Source organism: Athene noctua, chromosome 4, assembly GCF_965140245.1.
Source record: "Athene noctua chromosome 4, bAthNoc1.hap1.1, whole genome shotgun sequence".
Classification (NCBI taxonomy): domain Eukaryota; kingdom Metazoa; phylum Chordata; class Aves; order Strigiformes; family Strigidae; genus Athene; species Athene noctua.
The window spans coordinates 42,862,125-42,889,926 of NC_134040.1; the positions used below are offsets into that span (position 1 = coordinate 42,862,125).

The following is a 27,802-nucleotide window of genomic DNA, read 5'->3' on the forward strand; positions in this document are numbered from 1 at the left end:
TTATTGGTAAAATAAAATATGTATTATGTTTTTAAACTTTTACATGAAGTTGTAAACTGATTAACAGAACTTTTTTATTTTTTTCAACAAACAAAACTCTACTGCCTTTACAAAGATCGTGTTGCTTCCTCTTTTTGTGGGATGGAGGGAACATTTTCAAACATCAGAAATGTAACTTGCCCTCAATAGAAAGTCTCGAATAAGACATCAGCAACAAATACCTGCTTTTAAAATATACAAGATGCAGAGCAGCTTACTACTGTTGGTTCCTTAACAAAACCTGTTGTTTTCTGTTGCAGGATACTCACTCGGGTACTGTCAGGGTAGCCACAGGGTAACTCAGTTGAGTCCAACACACAAATCCTCAAGTTGTGCATACCATGTATAAATACCTGAAAACCTTAAATCTGCATCCTGGTAAGATTTTGTCTTTGTAACAGAAAACAGATTACATGCGAACAAGTCATAGGCTCACATGTTAATGTGAAACTCCCTGTGGAAAGAACAATTTTGCCCTTCCAAATGGGATTCTTAACATGTAGATCAACAAGCAGGTGCTATCAGCAGTCTGTGGGCAGCATTCCTCTTCACTAGGGATCTAGAGACAGAGCAGATGCACAGCAAAAAACCCCACTATTCTAGTAAAAAAACCTTGCTACACAATTGCTTATCTTAACCATATCTGCTTTTAAGCTTGCTGTAGAATTATTCCAGCCTTTATGCGTAAGAATTGCCTCAAACATTTGTAATGTAGTATTAAGCATGTGATGACCACGAGCAGAAGACTTTCTGTTCTTACACAGGACCTTTTAGCTACTGGAGGACTTACACTGGAGATTTCTACTGAGCTCTTCTGCCAGGTATCAGGAAGTCCACTAGACAAATTAATGAGTAGATGGGATTTAGGAAGCCAATATTTACGAATGCTACTCATTACACTGCTGTGGTAAAGCCATTAAGATATTCATGATGTTCAAGCCTACGGGACCAAAGCTAGCTCAGTCATGTACTGACTTAAACTTAGGACAACTGACATGTAGTGTCACCGCCCCAGTGCCAGAGATGTGTGACTACAGCGGCTGAATTCAAGACTGATTTTGCAGAGTAGCTGCAGCTCTCTTCAAAGGTCAGTCAGTTTATGTTCACGGGCTTTAAATATGTAAACTCAAGGTGCCAGACCAGCCACAACTGATTCTGTAGAGGAGAAACAGTAGAGCAAAGTACACGCACCTCAGTCACCTGATGTCAGTCATGAAAATACAATCCTAGCACTTCAGCTAGTTTAACAGGTTTAGATACAGCTGTAAATGATGCTTCATTTTTCTGCGAAGGTATCAGAGGATAGTTCACCTCTACCAACTCTAGAACTTGGGCCATGGACTACTCTCTTTGTAGCATGAACAGTGGTGGAACATGAAGGGCACGGCTGGAGTTAAAATGGCTGCCAAAGCCAGAAACAAGAGCATGACTCTTCACTTGTTTACAACAGCAACAAGCTTGTACATGAGAGCTGCTGCAGGAATGCCCCATTAACACCTGAACACCTAAATGCATTTCTGCAGCGGAGTTCAAGTCACTGAAGTGTTACATGGCAACTAAAGAAACCACTATTCATAGTCAGAATAGCCCATTCCTATTCTGGTAATACAAGAGTTGTTTAAAATCTAAAGAAAAGTGACTTGCTCTAGCAAGTGCTACAGTACTTCGGTGACTGACAGAAGTTTTCAGAATATAAGTACATACATTGGACCTTGACAACATCTAAGATGTATCAAAGAAAACAGTGACTCAACTGTGTAATACATTATAGATGCTTTCATCAGATCAAGTAAACGACTTAAGATTTAACTGGTAAGTTACGCAAGTTCATCAAGTAGATTCCATCTTTGGGGTAAGAATATCCAGTTTTTAAGCTCTTTTGTTTAGATCCTTGAACAAAAGGTTTACATGCTGAGTACCAAGGCTGAAATTGTAAGCCACAACGAAGCTCTCATTATTTCTTTCAAGTTTGCAACAAACAGCATTTAAGCAACCTCAAAATCAGGGCGCTAATATCCAGCTCACACAGCCCAATTTCTGTTACTTCTCCTCCCCAGCACAAGATGTGATCAAGATGCAGATTTCACACAAAACAAAAGAAATGGAAATAGTAACATGTGCAATAAGACATTTTCAAGGGAAAGCTATGCAACAGTTCTTGTATGTTCTACCCCTTCAAACTATTCTCATTAGCATCATCCTGTTGCAAGGACAGCACGTTATGTACTGTGATGTGCACTGAGACCATTTGCTTTATTTCAGCACATGGCAGAGCCATTATGCACTTTGTAACTAAGATTGTTAGTGGTATGGGAATCTAAAAAATGTTTAAGCTTGTATTATTCAGTTTATATGAAAAAGACCATACAATTCTCATGGTACATCAACAAGATGGACTAGTATGCCAACTAACCTCTATTTTAATATTTAAATTATAACAATACAGTAACTAGAAAAGGTCAGTGCTTCAAGTGACAAGTTTTGCCACTTCAATTCCAATATTTTTCCAAAATAAAGATGCAATTAGATCTACACTTGAGCATCAGTAGTGCAATACAGTATCCTTTCCTGAATAAAGGAGCTGAGGTTTATCCACAATAAAAGCTTTAAATAAGGTAGATTGTTGCCATTTATATATCAATTCTGTATGTTTGATATAAAATATATTGGGAAAGCTTAAACTGACTTATACAATCTACATTTGGCTAAAGCTCCACATAAGCAGCATCAGTGGAAATGAACATCAGAGGTGTACTTAATATAAAACACTTTCAAAACTACTCAGCAACAAATGACAGAAGGTTGGCTAAGAATAACTGAACATTTGAGGTGTGTACCAGGCAAAAAGAATGGACCCTGTGGTTACTTGCACTATTTTAATTAAGTAAAAGAAATGCAAGATTTAGTCCACTTCCATTTCTCCAGGTGGTTTGGTCTGCTGAGAATTGTCCTTCACTGGTTCAGGTTTTGTTTCGGTACCGCTCTGTCCGTTCACTGGTCCATTGTGTTCACCATTAGCCTTTGACTGCCCATCATTGGGAGGTTCTATCTTCGGTTTGGGCTTGTATATAATGGGATTACAGAAGCTATCCAGCTCCTAGTTGTAACAGAAGTGAGAGAGCAAGTTTGTTTGGTGGCACAGGAATTGCATTAAACTAGAATGTCACAGATTTGTTTCAAGTTCATGACCTGAAATTTCATTTTCAAGGACTAGACTTTTCAATTCTATGAAGTCTAGAAACTTAAAATAAAACCTTTCACTAGCTAATGAGCTTCCCATCTGTTAAAAGCCTGTATGATAATCCGTCTTCTAGCAAGCCTGATGTTGTAACTCAGGGTATTTTAAAAAGGGTTATTCAAAGGTACTGACTCCTGTCAATCAAGAGCCAGAATTCAACATCAACAAAACTGCTGCTCCCTCTGTATGGATCTTTCCCTAGCTTTAAAATATCTGCAGGTATAATGTTCTACCTCAACACAGAGGCCAAAATCTTGTTAAAGAGAAACTTACGAGAATGTAACATGTACGATTTGTTTTTTTACCTTAGATTTTGTCAGTATTTCTGCCACTTTGACAACTGGATCCTGAGTTAGACTTAGTTTGTTCTGGGCATTCATTTTGCTGTTCAACCAATTCATAGCCTCACTAATGTATTTTTCAACTTTTTCCATCTCAGCAGGATCTAGGTGATCATATTTTTCATCCTAAAGAGAGATGTATTTATATCATCAATTAGTATATGCTTCTCAATTAAGAATTTAATGCACACAAAATAGGGTAACATTGCTATAACCCAACAGAGTTTTTAACAAGCGTTTAGTATGAAGAATAACTATAGAACAAGACAGACAGGACACTGGTTTTAGACATTTGAGATTCTGATCATAAATCCACGCTGCTAAGCACAGGATAGTAATGAAGTTGCAAGAAAAAACAAAGCACCTGAGGTTTACTGTAGTTTGATTAACCACCCCCATCCCACCCCCGATAGTCTAGTTATAGAAACAACGGCAACAGCCGTGACTGGACATACCCATTTCAAATGTACAAGCCACCATAAAAAATTGTGACTATGTTTATCATGAAGAAACCGTTTCTGCTAGCAATCCAGAACAGTTTTAGAAGTTCTCAGGAGCAGAAGCACAACAGCCATTCTAAAGCAGTTTAATCAGTAATCCTGTAAGGCTCCTTTTTAAACACAAAAAAATATACAGCCAAACTCAGATACCCGTAATAGTTTACTCCCCAAATAATTTGCTTCTACCTTATTTTTGTATGCTTCTACTGCTTTCATAAGGAGCTGAATCTTCTTTCCCAGTTCATTTAAAACTTTTGGTCTCTCTTCATGTTCCATGCATCTTTCCTGAATAGGCTGTCCAAATTTCTGGAAACATAAGCACAAATACAAGTTTACTTTAGTCTGGTCTAATAATAAAACACAGCGTTGAAAGGAAGGCTGCCTTTAACTCCTTTTCTTACCCATTCGGGGCTTCAGCTTTGCATTTTGCTTTAGTACAACAAAAGAAGCCCAGAAGTTTAAACACAGGAACAGTGCCTGTCCTTATTAGGCTTAGCATTTTGCTATTTTCAGCAAAATGAGCCTTAGGAACAATGTGCTTGGAAGAAAAACAACCCAGGATTTACATGGATGGTTTAAAGTAGTTCATCTGAAGTATTCTAGGGTTTTATCATTACTCATTAAACAGTACAGCAGAAGGTACTGTTAAAGCACTCTTCAGGTTTTATCATTAGATACTAGACCAAAAATTCCGTTCTATCATACAGCTACAGAAGACCACTGAAAACCAGAGCATCTATTCTGGAGTGTAATTCTGAACACCTGGGAGAGCAGTTGAACTACTCCAGAGCCTCTTTCAGATTGTAACAAGACTGACAGAGAATTCCCATAGCAATTAAATCTGTTGTCACTAGTGACAGTCTACTTAATTTTGACTGTTTTCAAATTAGGAGGACAACTAACATTAAAACAAACTGTCTTTTTAGTTCTAACTGTTATGTTCATTTCATTACTAAACTACATCCAGATACAACCTGAGTGTCCGTATGGATTTACAAAATTCACATAGCAGTATGCACACAGACATTCCTCATTAAAAGAGCTTTGCTTACTTAACCATATGTACTTATACTATAACAAGCGATAGGACAAGAGGGAATGGCCTCAGGTTGCACCAGGGAAGGTTTAGACTGGATATTAGGAAGCATTTCTTTCCAGAAGGGGTTGTTGGGCGTTGGAATGGGCTGCCCAGGGAGGTGGTGGAGTCCCCATCCCTGGAGGGGTTTAAGAGTCGGGTCAACATAGCGCTGAGGGATCTGGTGTAGTTGGGAACTGTCGGTGTTATGTTAATAGTTGGACTGGAGGATCTTCAAGGTCCTTTCCAACCTAGATGGTTCTGTGATATAAATACCCCCAGCCCCCAAACAACACATGATTTCTTCTACAAAGTGGCTTGAAACCTTACTCTTAATTCCTGAAGCTTATCCATGTATACTTGTTTTGGCTGGTCCTCTCCATCTTCATATAGCCAGTTTTCTGTGTCCTCCAACATCAAGGTCAGCTTGTTTGAATCCTGTGAAGCAAGTCAGGGACACTCTAGTTCAGAGGGGAATATGACAAACGAGACTTCTCCCCCCAGCACACAAAGAAAGCTCCCTACTCAGAAAAGTAAGTCTGTTTCATCAGTTTAAAATATTCAAGGTGATAGTGAAGGAAAACAGTAATTAACAGACTTCAAAGCCATGATTTTACAGAATGGTAAGAGGCAGGACAGCCCTATGAATCTGATTCACAGGTGAAGTTTATGGGAGTTACATAGCTTCAGGATTCATTTTGGAAGAAAGCACACATATCTCTTAACATTCTCGCTTATTATCTTCACATGGGAAGTTCTGCTTCTCAGGTTCTCAGTAAGATGGAAGAAAACACAAGTCTGGACAACTATATATACAGTTGAAGTGAAAATTGTTTTCAATTGGACTCTACTGGCTAGAAGCAAAGATTTTAATACTTAACTATTTAGAAATAAACATCTATCCCTATAACAAATGTAAGAGATTGTTTTGACATTGGTATGGGAAAGGAAGCCTCACATCCTTGAGTTTATACTGGAGGAGTGTCTGTACTGTGTGGCTGGGTTGATGACCAGGTAATCCAGGAAGCAGACCTTAAAACTGCTGCTGGACGTTTGTTCTTTCAACAACTGGTTGCTTGTGTACCAGCCACTTCTATTTAGATAGCTGTTACAGAGAAATGATTACAGGCCAAGTGTTCTTTCAATACTGCTTTTGCAAAAGCCCATCGTACAGCTTTCTTCATCACCTTTTACTTACAGCATGCTGAGGTAAAAATATTTTGAAGTGGAGAAACAATCATGTTTCTAAAGGAATGAAATTAAGACAATAAAACAGCGCTACACAGACACTCCATTTCTGCTCATTTTCATTTCATTTCATTCCTACCCACTCACACCATTTAGAAGCTCACAGTGATCTGTCCTACTTTCCTACCCCCACTAGGACTTTTGTTTTCTGCCTGCATCCAGAGTTTTTTCTGGTCACTGAGAAACTTTGATACAAAACTCTGCAAGCTTGCATATCAAATGCCTGGGATAAGTGTAGTTTGAACTTCACTTCTGTGAAGTTAATCCAGAAACCAGTCCAAGAGACCCCCGTGGCCTCCACATAACCCACACTCAAAACTTACAAATGCAAAGGAATTTTTTCCCACAGTTGAAACACACAGGCAAGACTTACTTCTTCAGTGATGAATTTCTCAAAGACTCCACAGAGTTTGTCTCTGAAGTCGTACACATATTCTTCAACAGCATTCTTAGCATCATTTCTTTCTTTCTCAAGCTTGTCTTGCATCATCATCTTCCCCTAGGGTGGAGAAAAGCTTATTTAAAACTAAGAGCATATGAAAGTGTCAACCTTAATGATTACTCTCTTGAAATTGTACCAAAGAACTTCGCAGAAGCTTGCTAATTCACAATTACTGATTACAATTTTCACCTCTGTGTAAGACATCTTCACTGCAGGCAGAACCGGAACAGGGAAAGAATGAATTCATATTTGGAAGCTGTTCGGCAAGTGGTCCAACGTAAATGGATCAGGTTCCAATCATGATCTGACCACAACAGACAGAACTAGAAGTAAAGTCTTGACTCTGGTTTAGAAGTCACTAGGAATCATTCTGCCCTACAAAAATTACTTTGTAATTTTTTCTTCAGACTGACCATTTTTCAAAAAAGAGATTATGCTGCTGGGATCTTCACAGACAAGATACCTAGAAAGGATCCTCTGAAAGGCAAGTTTTCTACATGTTGTAACACCTTCCTGCTGATGTAGGACTTGAAGGGCAAAAATGTGATATAACTAAGGGCACAGCTTTTGTAAAGCACCAACACACCAGTATCAGGTCAGTCAATAACAACTGGCATTCCTGTAACATACTGTGCATCCTTTACTGGCAGTCCTAGGCAATTCCTGCCTAAAAATGGAATTGATACATCAGGTATTAACAGGCTCATAGGTCAGACAGCTGGGTAGTAAGTCTAGTGAAATGAATTTTCACTAAAAAAACCAACCAAAACAAACCCCCTTACAATTAAGGGCAATCCCCCCAAAGAATTCTAAATTAGATAATAAGTTTATGGTTGCAGATACTTTCTGGATAATTATTTACAGTGACACTGAGTGGTCATCTGTTTATGCTGCTTACCTCATTTTCTATATAGCAATTGATAAGATCCTGTCCCAGTTGTCTATAGAGGCTTGCCTGTATAGGTAGGTCAATACTCTTAACTTTTGCTTTAGCCTTTGGCTGGGCTGGATGATCTTGCTTGTCACCAGAAGCAGCCTATAAAAAGATTTATGCCATTAAGAAACTTTCAAGAATAGAAATGTTACTAAATTTATGCTCAAAAAGAGAGACAAATAAAACTAGTAAAACAGCTACAAAATTAATCATATGTAAATGAAGCACCTAACTATTCCTCTGCTATTCAGAAACACCAGTCCCTTAGTTTTGAAGCAAACTGGTAGAAATTCATTTCTTTAAACATAATGCAAAGAGCTGCTGAGCAAGCTTGTTCAAAAGCTAATGGCACTGCATATTCTTCTTCATAATGTTTTCAAAGTTTCCTTAGATTCCATCTTCTCTATAAAACTATGTTAAGTAACAGAAACTTAATTCAAAGTCTTATTCATATACTATGTTGAAAACCAAAGTCCTAAGGTAGGATTCCTAACTTAATTGTTTCAGTATAGCTGCGTTCCTCTAAATACAGTCCTGTGTTTTGCAACTATTAAGATTAATGACTTTGAGAATCCTGGGCAAAAAACAAGGCTAAGGGAAGCAACATGACATTTCCTTATCAATACTGAATACAAACTTTTGTTTCAGTTCCTGCATTTTCAGTTTCCTCATCTGCTTGGTTCTGTTGTTCAGCTTGACTTTTCTGAATACCTTCATCTTGATCAACCTGCATTTTATCCTAGAAAAAGAGTTACATAACTGAATGCAAAGGTTTGCTGTATGATTTAAGACTAATGTCAATTACAGTAGGTCACAAACAATATATGGACTTAGAAATCAATTTTAAGAACTTGATTCACCATGTTTAAACAGGCATTTTGATATAGTACTTTTATTAATCTTTCTCAAATTAAATGAAAATTCTGTTCTGCCTGTCCCCCTTGGAATAATTATGATGTTGCCATCTGTCCCCATTATAGAATGATATTAAGCCTTGTAAATATTCCCTTCATTTGATATTATAAATAAGTACATATAAAATGTATGCAAAGAATGTTCTAGAAACACACCACCAACACAGGCACTACAATAAGTTCTCTATGGAACAGCCAGAACTTCAACCTCATACCATTTTTTCACCTAAATTTCGAAGTTTGTAATCCAAAGCAGAAGTAATTTAGTCACCGCAATTGTTACCTGCATCTGTCTCACAGGACCGTAAAAATCAGTTTATGCAGTTGCCTCTTGGAGCACATGACCAACTGCCTTCCCTCACTGCCACCCAAAATTAAGATCATTTCACTTAAATTTATCTGTAGTTCACCTATGCCTTGTTCCAAACTTAAGGATCTTAAAGACTTCACTTATTACTAGTGCTGATCACTTGATTTAGTTTAAGTAATTCAATTCCCTGTTGTCATTGCAAGAAACTTTTAATAACACAGTAGTGGATAAGTCTAAAGTTTTCAGGATGAGTCCAATACTTGGTCATCCAGAACATCAATATAACAAGCTGTAGCTGAGGTCTGAAAGATCCAAGACTTCAAGGAATTAAGATTCCTAGATTCACAAACTACATATGCATATAAGCCAATTTACTGTTAGTTCTGTAAAATACGAGAAAAATTACTGAAGGATTTCACACTCTAGCACAGGTGTGTGTGTTGCAGTTCAGCTATGTTAATTGATTCAGCAAGTTTTTGATGGTAAAATTTGAAAACAAGAAGTTTTGTCACTTCAGAGTAGAAAAAAAAGTAATAAAATCCTCATTTACTGTTCTTACTGTTCACACAGAAAAGGCAACTGGAAGGTTGTTTTGCCTACACAGAAAAGCTAGAGGAGGAAAACAGTACATATATACACCACAAAGCCTCCTCCTCAGAGTTGAGGGTATCATCCTCAATAATGAAAGGTAACTGCTGACAAGCACCATTCAGAAACTGTGTTAGATGAATAGAAGTACCACAGATTGAAAGCCTGAGGATGGAAGTGGTTCTCTTGTACGGAACACAGAGTTCTCATCTTCGTACTCTACATGCAGTACGCCTATTATACTAAATGCCAGCTAGGTCACTTGAAACTGTTTTTCACTTGTATACAAACATCAGATGCAGAGCATTTGTCCACAAGGACATGTGTCATGTTTGGCATTTCAAATATGCTCAAATTCCTGGAAAGCAGTATAATGTTTAAGGAGTTGCTTTTATCAATTACATAATGCTAATTGTGTAACCACTTGCTCTAATTCCTGTAGTATATTCAGCCAAAGTGGGAAAAGCTGCTAAGGACAAATTTTGAAAGATTATGACAGGAAATTACTTCACCCCTTCTTTCAAATAAAGCTGCTGAGTGTTTGCGTTCGGTCCAACCTTACTCCCTAAGGACCCCCCCCTCAGTACATCTGACAGCCTGTGAGACCAGTCATTCTGCTGTGCACTTTGCAAGCGCAGAAAGGCGGCAGCTTGCCCACTGCTTTATCCTCTTTTTCTCTGTGCTATCATCTCTCTTCCCTGTGAGTTGTGACGTAACCAAAATCCCAAGCTGTAGAAGGGCACAAGTGAAAAAGAAAGGCTGCCAAGGCCACCGCTGGTGTGCTACTCCCTGGCAGCCAGCCCTCAACTCCAGTGCCAAATGTAAGAGCTGCCCCTCGCTTCCCTCGGTGATCTACTTTCAGTATGCAGTGCACTATCAGGAAAGTTGATCCTCCTTGCACTAGAATGACAGAAGGTCATTTTGTTCATTTTTCAGTATTAATGACAAAGCTGTTGCACATTTATTTCCAGTAATTTTCCCCTATGGGCTTGTAAGCCAGTTTGTAAGAACTAGTAGTACTGAAGTACATAAAGAAGTGCCCTTGCTGAAAGAATATTTGTAAAGAACAAGCTTTCCATACACAAAAGAAATACCGTATTTTTTTTACTCAATGAAAATGTAGTACTTGAGTAAAAACCTTTTAGAATTAGTCAACAGATCTCTTTAAATATGCTGCCATTTGGCAGCAACACTTGATAATCCTAAAACCAGAGAGACGGTAAAGAACAATGAAAAAAATTATTTTTCTTTAGAATGTTTTCACATTGTTTTGCTTTCTTAGTGCCACATGTCACCAGTGCTTTAATAATAAACATGAAGAAATATATTACATAACTGAAGAAATAATCTAAGGGTGGAGAAGCACTAATTGTGAAAAGCTATACACTATGATTTAATCTTAATTATTGGCTCTCTTGTTAGAATTACAAGGAGTGTAGATATTTACGAGTTTACATACCAGCTCATCATCTCTGCCTTGGTTCTTACTTGATGATTCAGTGTCCATAGGTGTGTCATTGTGATCTCCCTCTATGTTCTGCTTTTCTATTATAGAAGCATTAGCCACACTGAAAAGGCCATGAATATTGACACGCACTTTAACCTTCACTTTGGAATTGTCACCATCATGTTGGGGACCAACGTTTTGAATAGTAAAACGCCCTTGAAAAAACGAAAATGGTTTTTAATTGTTGTTCCAACAAGTAGTGAAAGAGGAAAAAGAAGAAATACATTCCTGGAAAGGTGTCAATTTAAATAGCAACTTTGTGTAACAAACTATGTGGAAACTTCCTATTTAGTTGTCAGTTCTACAGTGTAAGTCACAGCTAGATAAACTAAAACCTGTTCCCCCACTATTATCAGTTAACTGATAATTAATAAGATGTTCCTCCTTGATCTGTATTTCATAACAAAAGATAACAACACTGTTAGGTATTCTACTTCTCTGTTGCCTTCTCTAACTATCACACTAGAGAAATTACTCTTCATTCATCCACGTAACTTAAACTTTGCACTGAAAAACAAAGCGTTAAACAGACATAACAGATTCTATTTGAATTTGGTAACATGAATGCACCACACAATTTGGAGAATGAACAGTGCTTATCAAAGCTTCTGGAAGCAGCAAGGTTGGTATTTTATTTTGCAACTTGCTGGAAATCTGCGTGTAAAGAATGCAAACTGTGCGCATGTAAAGGAGAATATTCTTTCCTAAAGACAACTGACTTCTTGCATAGACAGCTAAATAGGTAGCACCAAGTTTATATCAGATATGTAAATAAGTACATAGAGTTGTGAATTAAAGACCCTGAGGAATCTACTTATAAGTGCAAGTAAGGTAGTATTAGCTACCAGTAAACTTATTCGTAACACCTAGTACTTTAGACTCCACTATAGATGCTAAATTTCAGGAAATGCCTGTCTTGTATGTTCTCAGATTAACAGAAAGAGACATGACAGATAACTGTCTAGTGCTGAGAGCTCCTTTGATCCAATTTCTTTGAAAAATCCAGGCTGGTGGGCACGTAAGACCCTTATCCATTTTACAGAAGTTGAAAGAACCAGACAATAGAGCACTCAGCTTCTTATACTTTTTTTTTTTTAAGCATTCAGAAACAGTTAATACAGAATGAAGAAACTAAATTTTTTTAGGAAGTGCAAAAAGAAAATATGGATACTGTTTGATTACTGCATCTAAACCAAAAAGACTGTGCTGAGCGTTTTTAAAGCACAAAAAAAAAAGGAGAACCACTTTTCCCATTATCAACATGAGTTGCTATGCGGTTTTTATTCATATGTCCTTACCTATTCTGGAATCAGGATAAGGCACTTCATGCGGATGGGTATAGTAAGCTTCCAGGTCAAAAGGCTCTTTCTTGTGAAAAGTAATTACTTTTGAGAATGGAGCAGCATGGTTCTTACTGAAAACTTCACATTCCCTAAAGCAGTAAAATATTAAGTAAGGTTAAACCACTGACCGTAACATAATTGACAATCAGAATTAAGGTATGTTAATGATCAGCAGCCATGCTAACCAAGCAGCTAAATAATTTAGTTTAGGTCAGTTTATGACAAGAGTTGCAGGTTGAGGGCCTGTAGGTCTGAAATCTGGACTATGCATTCTGTGTCACACTTCTTAAATTAAGCAAGTTCACACCAACATTTTTTAAATTAAAAATATTTCCAACTATTAAGCAGTAGTTAGAAATCAAGCAGTGTAATGCAAAAAAGAAAATTAACCCTACTCGAGTGTCTGACAAGTCTGAGGCCTGGTCTTTCCCACAGCTCAAAATTTTTCTTTATATTCACAAACACACACTTTTTAGCAGGCACTGTACAACTTACCCTGTTCCTTCTTCATAAGATGATTTCCATTTTAACGTTACAGAATAAGGAACAACATCTGTGATGGAAAATTCACGCACTTTAAAAGCGGGGGAAAGAATTGCACACTAGAAAACAAAGATCAAAACTTTATTATATCCATGTAGTCAAATAAATAGCAAGTACAATAGTTAATACCTAAGTGCAATAAGGCTACAATGCACATAGGTCACATGGAGGTTCTGCTTACCACAGAATTTTTAACAGTAGCTTCTTATACTTAGTAGGAAGTTAACTAAACTGAAAGACAACTAAATTAAAGTAATAGTAACAGATACTACTTCGAAGCCTAGTGATTGTCAGTAAAGCTACCCAGCAAAACTTCCAAATGACTACACAGAAGTGGATCAGTGCAATTTGGGTCATCAAATTTAACAGGTCTCAAACTAGATTATCCTTCTAACATGACACAGCAGCAAATTAACAGTTGTAACAATTTCTGACATGGTCACTGTCACCAACTGTTGAAAGAACAAGTAAGACTCTGCATCTTGTTTCAGCTATAGTATTTTTTGTTTCGTTAGTTGTATTTCATTAGTCCACGATGTTAAAGAAGCAATACTGAAGTTTAATAACTATACCTGCAAGGCACAGCCTCTTGCAACAGCTTCATCAGCATTTAGCGTGGTGCTTATCTCTTTACAGAAAAAGTTAGAGATCTGCTCCTTTACTGCTGGAATTCTAGTAGCCCCACCTACTATTTCTATACTGTAGATATCTTCACGCTGAAGTTCTAGAAAAGAGAGTGCATGGCCTTAAGTTATCATCAAGCTATCAAAAAGCTGTCTTTGGACAACCAAAAACGTTCTCTTAGTATCTAGACACTGTAACAAGCGCTGAATATATTCAACAGCCAACAAGATCTTTAAAACCAGGTTTGTCATGATGTGTCCTATTCAAACTCTTCATCCCTCCTGCAGGCTACAAAGTTTTCTAGTTACAGAAACCTGGAAAATGCAGAAGCCAAGCATCAATGAGGACAGCTGTTCTTTAAAATGCATTACAATGCACCCTTTCTGGTGGGCATAAACTCAGGGCTGTGAAATCAGGTTTTCTTTGGCAGCCTGGCACTACTGGACAATACCTCACCCCTCCCAAACAAGAACAAAAGAATGAAAATCAAATATACCTCCGTTTTATGTCTGGTTTAATTTTGGTTGCCAACAAAGAAAAGCAAACCCCTTAACTAAGAATATGTAATAAATATTGGACTGTGCTTGCAGGGTAACTTTCTACTTCTGAATTCAGGATACATCTATATAAAGTGATCTCAAACAACTGTCAGTCCTTAAACAGCTCTGCTCAGCAGTTATTCAGGGTCTTGCTTCCCCCAGTAGCTATCTAGCCAAGTCATAAGATAAGCAAAATTCTTCCCTTTCTTTTAGTTGAAGATGCTGGAATTAGGGGTAAAACCTTTTCCTGTGAAAGTCTAATTCTCTCCTTTACGCTACATTAGGAAAAAAAAAAATAAAAAAATTGTTATTTGCACATGCTTCAGATAAATTATTTCAAGAATATGCTGCCAAATTCTCAGGTCAGTGAGGACATGTATGTATCACATATGGAACAGGCTGGCCAGATAGTTGCAGTAAAGAGTAATAGTTTTCCCCATTATAGTTTTGGTTTGGTTGATTTGTGTTTTGAAATAAAATGATCTTTCAGGGTGCCAACCTCTTCCATTACACAGGGTGAATGAGGGTCAATAAACCAAGGTTGCAGTGATATGTGCACTAAATGAGGCAGGAATGGGATCATGCATACATGACAAGCATATGAATGGAACTTACATTTAACTTTTCAGTACTTAGCTTTGCAATTCTAATAAATACAAAAATATATTAAAAAGATAATCATTAAAGAGATCTAGGATAACGAATACTAGTTACTTTCTTGAAGCAGAAGTACTACCTAAATTGACACTCCTACTTACTAGCTTGATCCATGGCTGCTCTTAGAGGAGGTTCCACTCGGCACAGAAGGGGAGCACATAACTGCTCAAACTGAGCTCTGCAGGAACGGGGAAAGTGTTTCACATTACAAGACAGGTTAGAGACCACACTTCACTGCACTGCAGTGAATGTAATGCACAGTACCTGTTCATCTTGCTGGAGACATCAAGGTCATTCATGAAGCACTCAATATTGAGTGGAAGGTCAGAAGCATTTGCACTCATAAGCTTCTTCAGTTTTTCACATTCCTGATACAATCGTAGCAGTGCTCGGGGATTCTCTTTTACATTCAGCTTGTATTTTGTCCTAAATTCTTCAGAGAAGTAGTCAACCAAAGCCTCATCAAAATTCCTACCGCCTACAAAAGGGTCAAAGGTAGTAGCCAAGACCTGCGCAGAAGTGAAAGAACAGAGATTAAAAGTTAATTAGACAATATTTGTTTAGATACAGGAAGAGCTTTCATACAGATACTAGTTGTAGAAGTTAACACCTTTAAAAACAGGTTTGATATGGGAAAATTCTTTGTGGTTTTCTCACTATCTTCTATGCAGTTGCCAGATAGGACAACTTAAAAAGATCGCTCCTGAATTATTTAGTTTCTGCCCTCCCCAAACAAAATACTATCACATCCACCGTGCTGTTTTCTACCATGCTGCAGCCCCTATTCTGTTTACAGTTCACTCAAGAAAAGGCAGACTAGGATAGTGATTTTTATTATTACTAGTTCTGTGTCATTTAGTCAAAACAGAAAAACTTGCTATCATCGTCCATATGACTTCAGATGACTACATTTTGCTACCAAAGACAAGTTTACAATAACATTCAGCCATCAACAGCTCACAAACAAAAATCTCCAGACCAGGAAGTGACAACTGTTCAGTTTTACTTCACATCCTCTTGAATTTAGATTTTGAACCATCATGGATGGCAGAAGGAAAAAAAAAAAAAAAAAAAAAAAAAAAATCAAAAAATCAGAGCAATTCATAGAGTTCAAGAGCTTGACATAGGTCTGTTGGACAGCTACAACGTTTATGAGACTACCAGAATATGCAAATATTTCCGTGATACAACACGGCACAAAACCCACACAGTACACTTGTCAAGCACTTTTCAAAACACACTATGGGGTATGTCATTTCTGCATTTTATGAGGATTGATTTATTGAATAGCCAAAAAATAACCAAGTTTCTGTATTCAGCATGTCAAAAATATCTGGTATAGACATTTATTTAGCTTAAAAAAAAATCCTTTCTACTGAACAGTATTTTGAGTACTGTTCAATTAAATACTTCAGGAATATAGAATTTTACTTTATGACTGAAAAGATTACCTTCAGTTTTCCCTTGTTAAAAGCACAGATTGAAACCTGGTATGCAGAATGTCCCATATCTACAAAGACCACATTTCTTGGCTTCTCTTCCAAGGCTGGCAGATCTTGCTTGTATATTCCATAGGCTAGTGCAACTGAAAAACACCAACCCACACAAGTTAAGGGAAAGCTGTACACAACTGTAAAGCAGGCATTAAAAGCACTACCAAAACACACCACTTATGTTTACTCCTTCTAAACACCTCTATTACTTTGCTCAAATTGAACATAACTGTCAAAAAGGTCACAAGTTTTAGACCATTACAAGTTGCCACATTGATTTCTTACTGTCCGATTTATAGTTTTACTAAAGTATTTCATGTTCATTCACATAGTTGACATTTAAGTATTCTGTATAACCTAACATCTCTTTCCAACAAGAACTGCATGGTGTGTACCTTCAAAACACTAACTTAAAAGTCAGTAGCATATGCACCATCATAAATTTAAATTTTTAGATCCAAGATTTATGAGATTGGTTATTTTTGCTTTAGAATTATGTTCATCAAGCTTATCAAAGGAAGTTAACATGTTGAAAATGCATTTTTCACTGACAAGGGAGGAAGCAGATGTCAAGTGAAGGTTTAACACTACTAAAGCATTCCCTTTTATTTCAGTTCTGCTTGTAGCCAAATTAACATTGTAATTTGTGAAATTACACAGATTAATCTCATGCTTACGCCTCTCCTTTGAAATGCCGTACTTTCAGTATTTTTTAGCTCCGCTTTGCAAAATTCAAGCATGTTCAAGAGATTAAAAAATGTTTTAGAAGACTAGTTTATATGAATCTGAAATTCCAATACCAGCACTCATTTGAAAAGTTGGTTGAGACTTTCCAAAAGCAAAGAGAGTTTAAATCAAGAGAAAAAAAAAAATCTTACTGGTTTAAATAGCTCCAACTTTATCTCCCATGATGTGTAATGTGTTTTCTACACCCTACCCTAGAATTTGCCAAAACTAGAGCATGACAGTAAATAAATTACTGTATAGAAACAACAGCTGTGCCAATGCTATGGCTGACAGGATTGCCACCAAGTTTAAATTGTCATTATCCTACAGACTTATGCTTGACTTGATTAGGATATTTGGAAACATCATACAGTTCAAGTTGTTTCTAAATATGATCAGCAAGTCTCCTTTCAGAAAAAGCTCCATAAAAATGCAGTTTGTGTAGAAGTAGCTTTTAAAGGAAACATATTAAGTAGTTAAAAGTGAAAAATCTTCGGATTACACATTTTAAAGTTTCCTTTCAGTGTATTTAATTTCAAAGTATTAGCTTGTGATTTAAAAAAAAGGATTTCTTTAATACTTCCATGAGATTTCTTTTTACTCCAGAACACCCATCTTCCAGTAAGCTGGAAAGAAAATTAGAAGACCCCACTACACACCTATGTTAAATAATGTATTTACTGTAATCTTTCAGACAGATGCAGGTTACCTCTGATAACACTGCAGCATGCTATTATTTAATACCACAATTGAGATTTTGTGTCAGGGACACACCCCAGCCAGATCATTAAGAGATTCTGATGCCAGCTCAGGCCTTCCTGATACAGCTGCTGTAGAGCTCCACGGTGCAGCAGAGAGATTAAGCACAGACACCAGCTTTATTTCAGAAGCAGAGTAGCTATTTTCAAGTGGCACTGTATTCAAGTTAGCAAGCCCAAACTCTCATCATGTCTCTTAAGTGCCAAACACCACCCCACCAGCATAGTTGCTGTGTTTCCAGTTCCCAAGCTGGATTGGCAGTACTGGCCTGGATAGTTTTTCCCCAAGCTCCTAATTGTGTAACAGGAGTACGTCATCACCCTCACACATTCAATAGTCTGAATGGAGAAAAAAAAAAGTTGCTTCCCTTTACCTGCTGTAGTTTCATTCATCAACTTCAGACAATTTAATCCTGCTATCTGTGCAGCTGCCATTACAGACCTTCTCTCAGCATCAGTGAAAAAACTGGGTACCTGTTTCCAAAAGTGATTACATATTATGAAATACAGACTTTTTAATGGATAAGTCTGACTTCTTTAAATTAAGTAACGCTATAAATTTCAATACCACAAGACTGTTATAAACTAACCTCAGATTAGTAAGGTAGTCTGAATAAAACAGCTAGGTAATTCATTTTAGTGCATACTTTAATTAAAATTTCAAAATATGACAAAAATGAAGTAACATCCAGAGCGGCTTGATTTAAGCACAAAATAAAATTTGAAGGGGCTTTCTCAGATTCTTCTGATGAATCTTTGATCTTAAAATCATTACCAGTTTCTGAAAACATTTGTGCAGCACAAAGGCAACACAATAAATATTCATATGCAGCCCCAGAATAAGCTACTGCGGAAACACTACAGTGGTGCTGAAACTAAACTTAGTGCTAAACTAAACTTTGTGTTACAACTGAAGCTGTATCCATTTCACAGTTATCAGTGCCAGCTCACAGTGTACTACAATATTCAGTTCCACCAAAAATAGCCAAAGCACAATTGGAGCCCATTTAGAAACTGGCTGCAATCAGCTGGCACATCTTCAGCTTCAGTCAAGCTTAAGACCTAGATCTACATTCATAGTGCTACCACTGGGGTGTATTACCAAGGATCCTTGTTTGTGTGGGAGGTATTCTCTCTAAGTGACTTTGTATATCATGAGGAAGCAAGGAAAAAGATCAAAGCAGGTTTCTAAAAGCTCAGGTATACATCTTTCCAGTTTCTGTGCCTCTCTCAAAGGGGGGATAACAGCAATACCTCACGTCAGACTTCTCAGAGCAAGAGCAGAATTGAAGCAGTAAACAAAGACACTGTGAAAAGCAGACGTTTAGGACTTACATCAACAAAACCTCATCTTCAGGCTCCTATGCCCCTGCCATGGGCAAGGACACTACCTAAAAGCCCCAACACAAGCAAACCAGCCAAATAAAAAGACCTTTTCAAACAAATGCAGGTAGTTTGGGTTCTCAAATTGCTGGTATCACCCTCAGAGCCATGAAATTCAGGCAACTCTCCACTACGCTACAACCCAGCGGTGTTCAACTATGTAACAATGAAGAAATCTAACATGAATTTGGGAAGATTCTTTGGAATCAAGGAAGATATGCTTACACACGGGACAGTCCCCATTTATAACAGGAACTACAGGAATCATGATTACTGTGTGCAGCACTTGGGAGTTAGCCAGTCTGGATCAGCTTAAGTAGTATGTTCTTTTTGCAGACACACGATTTAACAAATTTTCTATCTTCTCACACATGATTACAAAAGCATTCGCATTTGGAAAAACCTGTAATAAAGGCCTATTTCTGGGGGAATGCAATTTCTATGCACTACTTGCATCTCTTAGCATTGCACCACCTCAAAAATGGTACTAGCTTGCATGAAGTGATCTAGAGAAAGAATTGCAATAAATTTATTACAACTTACTGAAATCACGCAGTCTGCCACCGGTTTCTTCAAAGCACTTTCTGAAGTCTCTTTAAGTTTGGCCAATAACATTCCTGTAATCTGTTCAATTGCAAACTGTCTCTCTTCATCTAGGTATCTCACCTGAAACAAGAGAATTGCAGTACTGTAATAATCATCTCAACTTTTCTCTACGATGTACAAATCCGTTATTTTTTTGTAATTTTTGAGCAGTAAGACCCAAGTTTAACACCAGACCAGACACAAACAACTCCCCGTTATCAACTGATGCCAAGGATTTGTGCTCCCTACAACAAATCGTAACAGTTCAGTTTAGCTGGAAATTGTTTTGTGTGAAACTTTTAACACCTGAGTTATCTTGAGGGGCTATTCACAATGCTACAGTATTTTTGTTGTAATTTTTTAAAATAAAAAAAAAAAAGAAAATGCGTAATACACATAGAAGCTCATTTGTTCTAATATGAGCTAAATATAAAAGAGTTTGGGAGCAAACGCAAGGAACATTTGCTTCCTGCAAAGGTCACTCAAGCACACTGAGGCAGGGAAGGGGCAAACGAGGCAACTCTTAACAGCCCTGCTCAGGAAGCACATCAGAATCTTCAGCCTTCACATACGGTTTTATGTCCTGAATTCCTGACAGGCTGCTGCCTCTCTAGCAATCCCAAACACTCCTGTGCAGGGAAACCCAGAAAGATGAGCAGCAACTATATTTGCACTGGCAATTAGTATGATAAGAGCAGGTATGCAGAACAAAAAAACCTAACTTTGTGTGGTATAAAGCCCTGCCAGGAAGCAGCTGAAAGTGCACTAAGTGAGGACAATTGGGAAACTTGCTTCAGAAGTGCACTTCTGGTCCAAATTAAAATGCTAAGACAGACACATTCAGAGACTGAAGCCAAGAAGCCTTTGAGAAGAGCACTTTCCAACCATTTAGTTTGGAAGCAAATTAAAAATAACTTGCTCAGATTACATCTTCAGAGGGTTATCTTGTTTTCCTGAAACTTGGTCTCTGAATGTCTATAAAACCTAAACTCAGACAAGACTAATAATCACACACTGCAATTATATGTATTTGAAAGCAGTAATTAAGGTGAAAAGCTACTAATGCGACTATAGAAAGCCAATACAATTGACGAGAAACCTCAACAGACATCTCTCAAAGTACAGCACTTGAGCAGATGTTACTGCAGGGAATAAAATGTTCTTCATCTCTTGGCAACAGCAGGCTTATTACACATTCAATTTTATTGAAGGTGAATGAAACAAACTTCACCTTTTTTGGTGTGAGAGCTATTAACATTTTATAGCATACCTGCATGGGAGACAATGCAATACTTTTTTTACATGACTATTACTAGAACACAAGAGCATGTAATACAGAGTGAGTACTCCAAATCTTCCTGAGCACTTGAAGACACTAATGCATTACAAGGAGAAATGTGAAACATGGCAAAACTATGCTAAGGCAGGGTCTGTGAAAGGTAAAAGGTGTACTGGTTATCACCCAACATTTCTTTTCAAAATGAGTAAGACTATATTTAGAGTTTTCTTAAGGAAAATATGAATCAGTTCAAGTAGGAAGTTAAGTGACAAATGTCCAAAGTGCTCATCCTTACCATTAAAGATACTCTACAAAGCTCTAACTCACCCTTACTCCTACGGAGCCATTCGGCATCTTCTGAAGTTCATATGGAAGTTTGGCCCTTTCAGCTTGTATGTAAGGATCTTCAAATGCTCTTCCATGCAGTTTTTTGAAACCATGCAGTGTATTTTTTACATTTGTGACAATCTGTGGAAAAGATATGCAGACTATAGAACACCATCCTGAAAGGAACTCTTGTTATGTTGGGCTTAACGCACATACTGAAGACCCATGTCAAGCCCCACATGTTTGCTGGAATGCAAAGGGTGAGAGGAGAGAAGGAAGCATCTATTCTTTTCATCTATGGTCTCCATTTAAAAAATTCAAATTCACTTTCCTCTTTAATATCCATTAGCTTGCTGCCATCAGTTATCACTGTACTTCTTATTTTAGAAGAGCTTTCTGATACAGTATGAAATATTTGAGATGACGTTACATATAGTTGCAATGGCTGTCTGCAGAAAAAATGAAGTTATTACCTACATTCACCTTAAATGAAGCTTCAACAAATTAACACATTTCACTGCCTTTAAAGTTCTCCTCTAATTCAGATCCCATCTGGACACAAAGCCTCCCCACTCCTGTTTGCTCATCGGTGTTTCAACCTAAACACTTTAAGGACAGACTTTTAATTAGAGAAAGGACCAGAATAAACAAATCCCGTCAAACACAATATTTAAGCTATCAAAAGAAATTACTCCAAAGTAATCTTCTCCAAGACTAACTAGTCTAGTTTACTAGTCTAAATAGTAAACTTCACAGCTGGGAAGAGTACTGACAGGACACCTTCTTCCCAGCAAAGTCTGGGGTTGAACTCAGATAAAAAGTTTAAGTTTCCTCAGAATGAAAGGGATACAGCCTCTGTGTATAGCGACTGCTCATGGTACTACCAGTGAGCTCTACTACCTTCATACCTGCCAGGCAAATTGCCAGTTACTGACACTCAAAGGGCAAGGAAGTCCTTGGTGCGCTAACATGATGCATGGATGCACACAAAGAGGGTAACTGATGTATTCTGAATTTGTACAGTCACACTGGCTATCATGAATTTTTATATATATTTGCTTTCCAAAGGGAAGTTTTCCTAGTCTGCAAGTGAGTTCCAGAGTGAGACAGTGCATTTGTTTCACATTATAAGCAACAATCAGTATCCGTACCAAACCTATGTTGTTCAACTTGAGTTTAAACTTTCTAAAACTATGTACAGTATTCTTACCCATCCCCAATGCAATTTAATTATGAACGCTATTCTTCCATCAGGAGTAAGCAAGAAAAAAAAAATAATCTTTTAATGGGGAAGAAACAAGGTTTTCTGTTTCTTCCAATTTTTTACTCTGACAAAACACTGCAGAAATACTGTGTCTTTTAATACATGAAAATACTCTTGAAGCAGTAACTAGCACTGTGAAAGGTATATTTACTCTAAAAGACTTACTTTAATAAATGTGGTATTTTTCTATTTTAGTTAATTTTCTTCCCACAGTTCAAGAGGAGACAAGTGAGGTAAATAATACAAGAGTTTTTGATCCATTTACCTGGCTCTTTGCTGCATTCCCAATGGCCCGGGTCTTGGATCCTAAAGATATACATGCTCTAAGGAAAAAAAAGAAATTCAGCTTTAAAAAACAAAAATCATAAAATATTTCCATACTTTAAAACACCAATAAAAATTAAAGTAGCAGAACATGGATGTGGCACTTAACATTACTGCATAAAGCACAAGAAATTGCAATCGAGTACTAATTATTTTGTTCTCTGAAAATTAGTTTAGAAACTGCAAGCAACCACAATTGTTTTCATTATAATTTAAGGAATTCTTTAAAAGCATACATGTTCTACAGATCCTACCATGAAGGTAAGGAATTAATAGTTACTTTTGGGTGACAACTTATAACCAAAGAAGCCTGAGACACTTAAAGACCTGAACTTTACCAGGCAGGTTTTCTTGACTCAACAACCCTGAAGTCTTATAGTACCACATTCATACTTTAAGAGCCATTAGCAACAATAATCCTAGAACAACAATAAAGCCCCCCCCATCTAAGCCCAAGGTAGCTGAGCAGCCCAGTTCTATACACTGTTGAGCACATCCCATGACTGAGGACTACACGGTACACACTGCCAACTGCAGAAGGGGAGGTGTCTGGCAACAGCCCCAGCCACCAAGGGCATGGGAAGCTCTGGAGGGTTCCTTAGCCCCTACCAGCTTGCTGTTTCTCAGGCTACAACGGCACACTCCTCTCAGCCTCACCTCTGGCCCTAGCAAAGGCTGCCCCAGGTCTCCAGCCATCACCTGACCACCTCACTGTTGTCTTTAGAAACTTTATTTTTTTAAGTTACTATTGCCATACTTCCGCTTTACGGATTTGAAATAGAACTCTTTCCCCAAAAGGGACCTGATCTAACTAAAACCACTCAGTAGTAAGTAACAAGATACAACCCGGATTTCATATGGTTCAAATTTAATTGTTTAATGAACATGTAAATGTCACTATAGTAGACTGCTTTCTGTCTCCTCTCCGTCATCACTATGAGGGCACTGTATGTAATTTCATTATTATTTAGCTACCTCTTCTGCTGTAGCACCACACTGAGCACACAAAACCTTTTCCAGATTTAACTGAACTGCTGCAAACAGACAATGCATCGCTCTCCATTTCCAAATATTTTCAGCTTTCACAAACAGCCTTTATAATTTTTTAATGTTGCTTAACAATACAGTTCCCAATTATATTTTGTAATAATTAAGAAAAGTCAGATAAAAGTAATTTAGAAAAGGTTCAAATGGTTTACAAGACATTTATTTTATGGATACGCTTTAATTTAATTTAATACACGCTAGTGCTATTATATCACACTTTTTCAGTGCAGGAATTTGCTGACACATTACTTGCAGATATCCCTATGCAGGGCACGAAGCATCAAGTCAGAAGCTACTTCGCCCACCAGAGTTCCTGCAGCGGTTTGCTTCAGTAGCTCTGTTCCAGCACAAGGAGATGGAAGGTTTATCCCCCCCCCCCCCCCTTGGCTGGGAAGCAGAGATGTCAAAGAATAGAACATGCTCTCTTTGGCTCCAGACACTTCACTTGTATCCAAGACAGTCCTTTAGGAAATACATCCACTGTGAAGATGCACGTGTGACAACTGAACCGCCTCCCCCACCACTACCCTCAGCCGGCTTTGAAGGGAGCTTCTGAGCAGTACACAGACTTTTCTAAAGGTATCAACTCTCTTCACCAGGACATTTTGATCCTCTCCATGCACTGTTTTGAAGATGCTGCTACTGCATCATTTTAATTAGCCTGTGATTACACTAATTACACATGGTCTGAAAAGTTACTAAAAAATGTTCAGCTACAAACAATCAACTATTTTTCAACAAAACCACAGTGGTGAGGCACAGCACCCAAAGGGCCATTTGCCATCAGCTGAACATGCCCAGGGTGCTAGAAATGCATACAACAGACTTGCTGGAGTTCCCAGTTCAGAAAAAGCCAAAAGAAACACTAAGGCCAAAAGCCTTAAAAACTGCAAGTTCTTCTGAAATGGATGGCTTAATGGCAGAATCTAGAACACTCGCGCTAAAGCTTCAAAGATGATACAGATTTTACAAACACTGACGCTCCCATGCCTTAGACTACAGGATGTAGGTTTTAGGAAACAATATTAATAAAGGATCACCTGAATGTTTTAAAAACTGGGACACTGTATTTATGACTTGAGTGCTGTATTAAGCTGTGATAACACATATCTCCTGTAAGTCTACACTGCTTTTATCTGTAGCACTTAAGTACGCTTACACTAACGCTGCACTGCTCACAGGAGTATTTCAGACACCTGAACCAGCTCCAAAACTGGAAGCTGGCTGCACTAATTAGCCTTTTCCAGAAAGAGCAATTAGCTCTGTAGAGCGCAGCCAGGACTGTCCTATCTTTAGGACATAACCCAGTATCTTTACATGGCTTAGTAAGAGCACTCTGCCCCTAAAAGTGTGCTAGCTTGTCCAGAGCTAGTTCAGGTATTTTTGTACCACACTACATAGACATAAACATTAACACTTTGTATTTCCCAAGTATCTGGGACGTATCCCATCAACGGTTAACTATTAGCTAACTTCAACTGACTCAAAACATAAGCATCTCTGTAGGAACACATAAATAAAGAGTTCGTTTACCGCATTGCTACATGTAAAGAGCAGAAAAGTTTTGATGATTTGTCAGATCTGCCTACATCACTCAATTCCTGCTTGAAGTAGGGTTTAGTTACTATGATAAACTTCCATAACAGCAATAAACCTGTTATATTTCTATTTACTTTTCTGTTTTGCCTCAAGACAACAGCATTAGAAAGGAAGTTCCTCGTGTTCTCCCAGACATTTCGGAGAAAGAGTAGAAAAAAGCCAGGAAAAAAAGTAACCACAGCTTTTAAGTATTTGTGCACTCCAGATGCCACCTTGTTAACCGTGCTTTTAATCCCTTTCGTAATCACTTTGCAAACATCGGGAAAGTACAGTTACTCAGACACTAATGTGAAAAAATATTAAATGCAGGGAAACCTATGTGAAGTCTACCTGCAAAGGACGCACTCCAAGAACCGCTAAGAATTGGAAGTCCTCTTCGTCAGAAAGGGGAAGGAAACCGCAGCTGCCCGAGGATGCTCCGGGCAGCAATTTCAGGGGTTCCGTGCACAGAATTCGACAGGTCCCAGAATCTCAGTTCTTATAGAAGGTGCACAAGAATAATGCTTTCTTGAGAGCTAACGTGACAAGTATATTTTTATAAGTAGTAAAGAGAATTTTAAAGAGCATTCCCATTAATGCAGACAGAATGCATTTTAGCACTCAACTTTTGTACTTTTATAAAAACTCTTTGGAAAACAAAAACAAACCTACAATTCTGAGATCAAAAAGACAGCAATGCTGAAGGTAGTATGACCTCTCACCGCAGAAACAGCTTTCTGCTGCTGACTACAAATTCCCTTTATAAAAGGAAGCACCACTCAGACCCCGATTTTTGTATTATACGAATTCCTGAATCCTCCTCGAAAATTATGCACAGATGGAGCTCGAAAAATCCTAGACGTATCCCATAGAAACAGAAGAGAAAAATCTCCACCTACTCTTGCGTATCCCATCATCACGGACGTTGCCCGCTGCCCCCCCCTTTCTTACAAGACCTGGGTGTTGCACGGCCAACAGATACAGCGCCGTGCAAGTAGGAACAGGCTTAAAGAAGAGGGAACTCATCGCGCCACTTCCCGGTGAATCAACGTCCTCCTCCTCCTCCTCCCCAGTCTCACCGCCACTCACTCCATCATAAAATTGTTAATGAAAACGCTTCAAGCCCAGGCAACCGTTTTAGTTGGGGAAACACACACACGTTAGCTGAGATCTTTGCTACACGAAACCAAAGTGTAACAAGGATAGGAAAAGGGGAAAAAAAAAAAAAAAAAATTTCCATTGTGCCTCAAGAGCCGTGCGGCACCTCCAGCACGGCGCGGTATTTCAAGGACACGGAAGAGTCAAAAGCTGGGGGGGGGTGGGGGGAAGGGCCAGGACCAAGCGTTCCTGGGCTCGCCTGCCGCCCCAGCACCCCCATTTCTGCGCCTACTTCAAACGTTTCCCGCGTTGCCGGGAAAGGGGCCGCTCGCCCGGCGAGATCGGCCGCACACGGCTCCCAAGAGAGCGCCGGGCCTCGGCCGCTGCCCGGCTCCCGGCGCCGGCCGGCGCGGCCACACTCGCCTCCCGCCTGCGGAGCCGGAGGAGCCCGCCGGCGCCGGGCCGGCGCGCCAGAGCCGCGGGAGGAGCGCCCACGGGCCGCGGAGAGGACAAGGCCCTACAGGGACACGCGCGGATCCGCCCGGCCGCCTCGGGGGACCCGGCACACGGGGGAGGGGGAAAGGGCGGCCGGGCTCACCGGGTAAGTGTCGGGGGGGGAGCCGGGCGGCCCGAGAGCGCCAGTACTCACGGGGTGCAGCGGTCGCTGTACTCGTTGGCGATAGTCTCGATACCGCCGCTCCGCGCAACGCCGATGTAGCAGTTGAGGAAGCCGAGGTCAATGCCAACCACGGACATGGCTGCGCCTGGTGTTTCCCGCCGGCCTGGGACTACAGCGGCGGCGGCGACCGTGTGGGGCTGCTGAGACCCGGCTCCTCGCCCGCCTCTCCCCCACTGCGGAGCACCGGGCACCAACCGGCGGGGACGCTGCTCTGCGCAGGCGCTCTGGGCCGGCCGGCGGGGAACCCGCCAGGCGCCGGCTGCCGCCTCGGCACTTTCCGGAAGGGCTCGGGCCGCGCCGGCTGCGGGCGACGCGCGTTCGAGAAAGATCTGGAAGGGGAGGGAGGGGCGTTCTCTGGAGCGACACCGCGCGCCCTGACGTCAGAGCCGCGCTGGGACACGCCCCGCGCCCCCTTAAAG

At 39.2% G+C, this 27,802-nt stretch overlaps 1 protein-coding gene across 5 annotated transcripts; it reads right to left on the minus strand.

The window, feature by feature from the left end:
* HSPA4L (heat shock protein family A (Hsp70) member 4 like) lies at nucleotides 1-27,670 on the minus strand. 5 transcript variants are annotated; one of them, XM_074905120.1, is made up of 20 exons: nucleotides 27,354-27,670; nucleotides 22,923-22,980; nucleotides 21,394-21,534; nucleotides 19,746-19,868; nucleotides 18,194-18,293; nucleotides 16,294-16,427; nucleotides 15,107-15,351; nucleotides 14,944-15,020; nucleotides 13,595-13,746; nucleotides 12,975-13,081; nucleotides 12,435-12,568; nucleotides 11,077-11,291; nucleotides 9,015-9,020; nucleotides 8,455-8,556; nucleotides 7,782-7,919; nucleotides 6,815-6,940; nucleotides 5,524-5,631; nucleotides 4,305-4,424; nucleotides 3,583-3,744; nucleotides 1-3,136 (listed from the first exon to the last, which is right to left on the minus strand). In XM_074905120.1, exons 1-20 carry the CDS (start codon nucleotides 27,458-27,460, stop codon nucleotides 2,942-2,944), a joined length of 2,550 nt encoding a protein of 849 aa, XP_074761221.1. In that variant the 5' UTR covers nucleotides 27,461-27,670; the 3' UTR covers nucleotides 1-2,941. The 5 variants fall into 5 exon arrangements, with proteins under 5 accessions (XP_074761221.1, XP_074761222.1, XP_074761220.1 ...); XM_074905121.1 differs by lacking the exon at nucleotides 9,015-9,020 and having other exon boundaries at nucleotides 7,782-7,901; nucleotides 11,089-11,291; nucleotides 27,354-27,669; XM_074905119.1 differs by lacking the exon at nucleotides 9,015-9,020 and having other exon boundaries at nucleotides 11,089-11,291; nucleotides 27,354-27,668.
* Between the last annotated feature and the right edge of the window lie 132 nt (nucleotides 27,671-27,802).

Coding starts and splice junctions, on each gene's coding strand:
- HSPA4L (XM_074905120.1), bottom strand. CDS start 27,460: ATGTCCGTGGTTGGCATTGACCTCGGCTTCCTCAACTGCTACATCGGC. Junction 15,021..15,106: donor GTCTCCAGCAAGATGAACAG/GTACTGTGCATT, acceptor CCGTTCCTGCAG/AGCTCAGTTTGAGCAGTTAT. Junction 13,747..14,943: donor AGCAGCCATGGATCAAGCTA/GTAAGTAGGAGT, acceptor TCTCTTTTCTAG/AACTTCAGCGTGAAGATATC.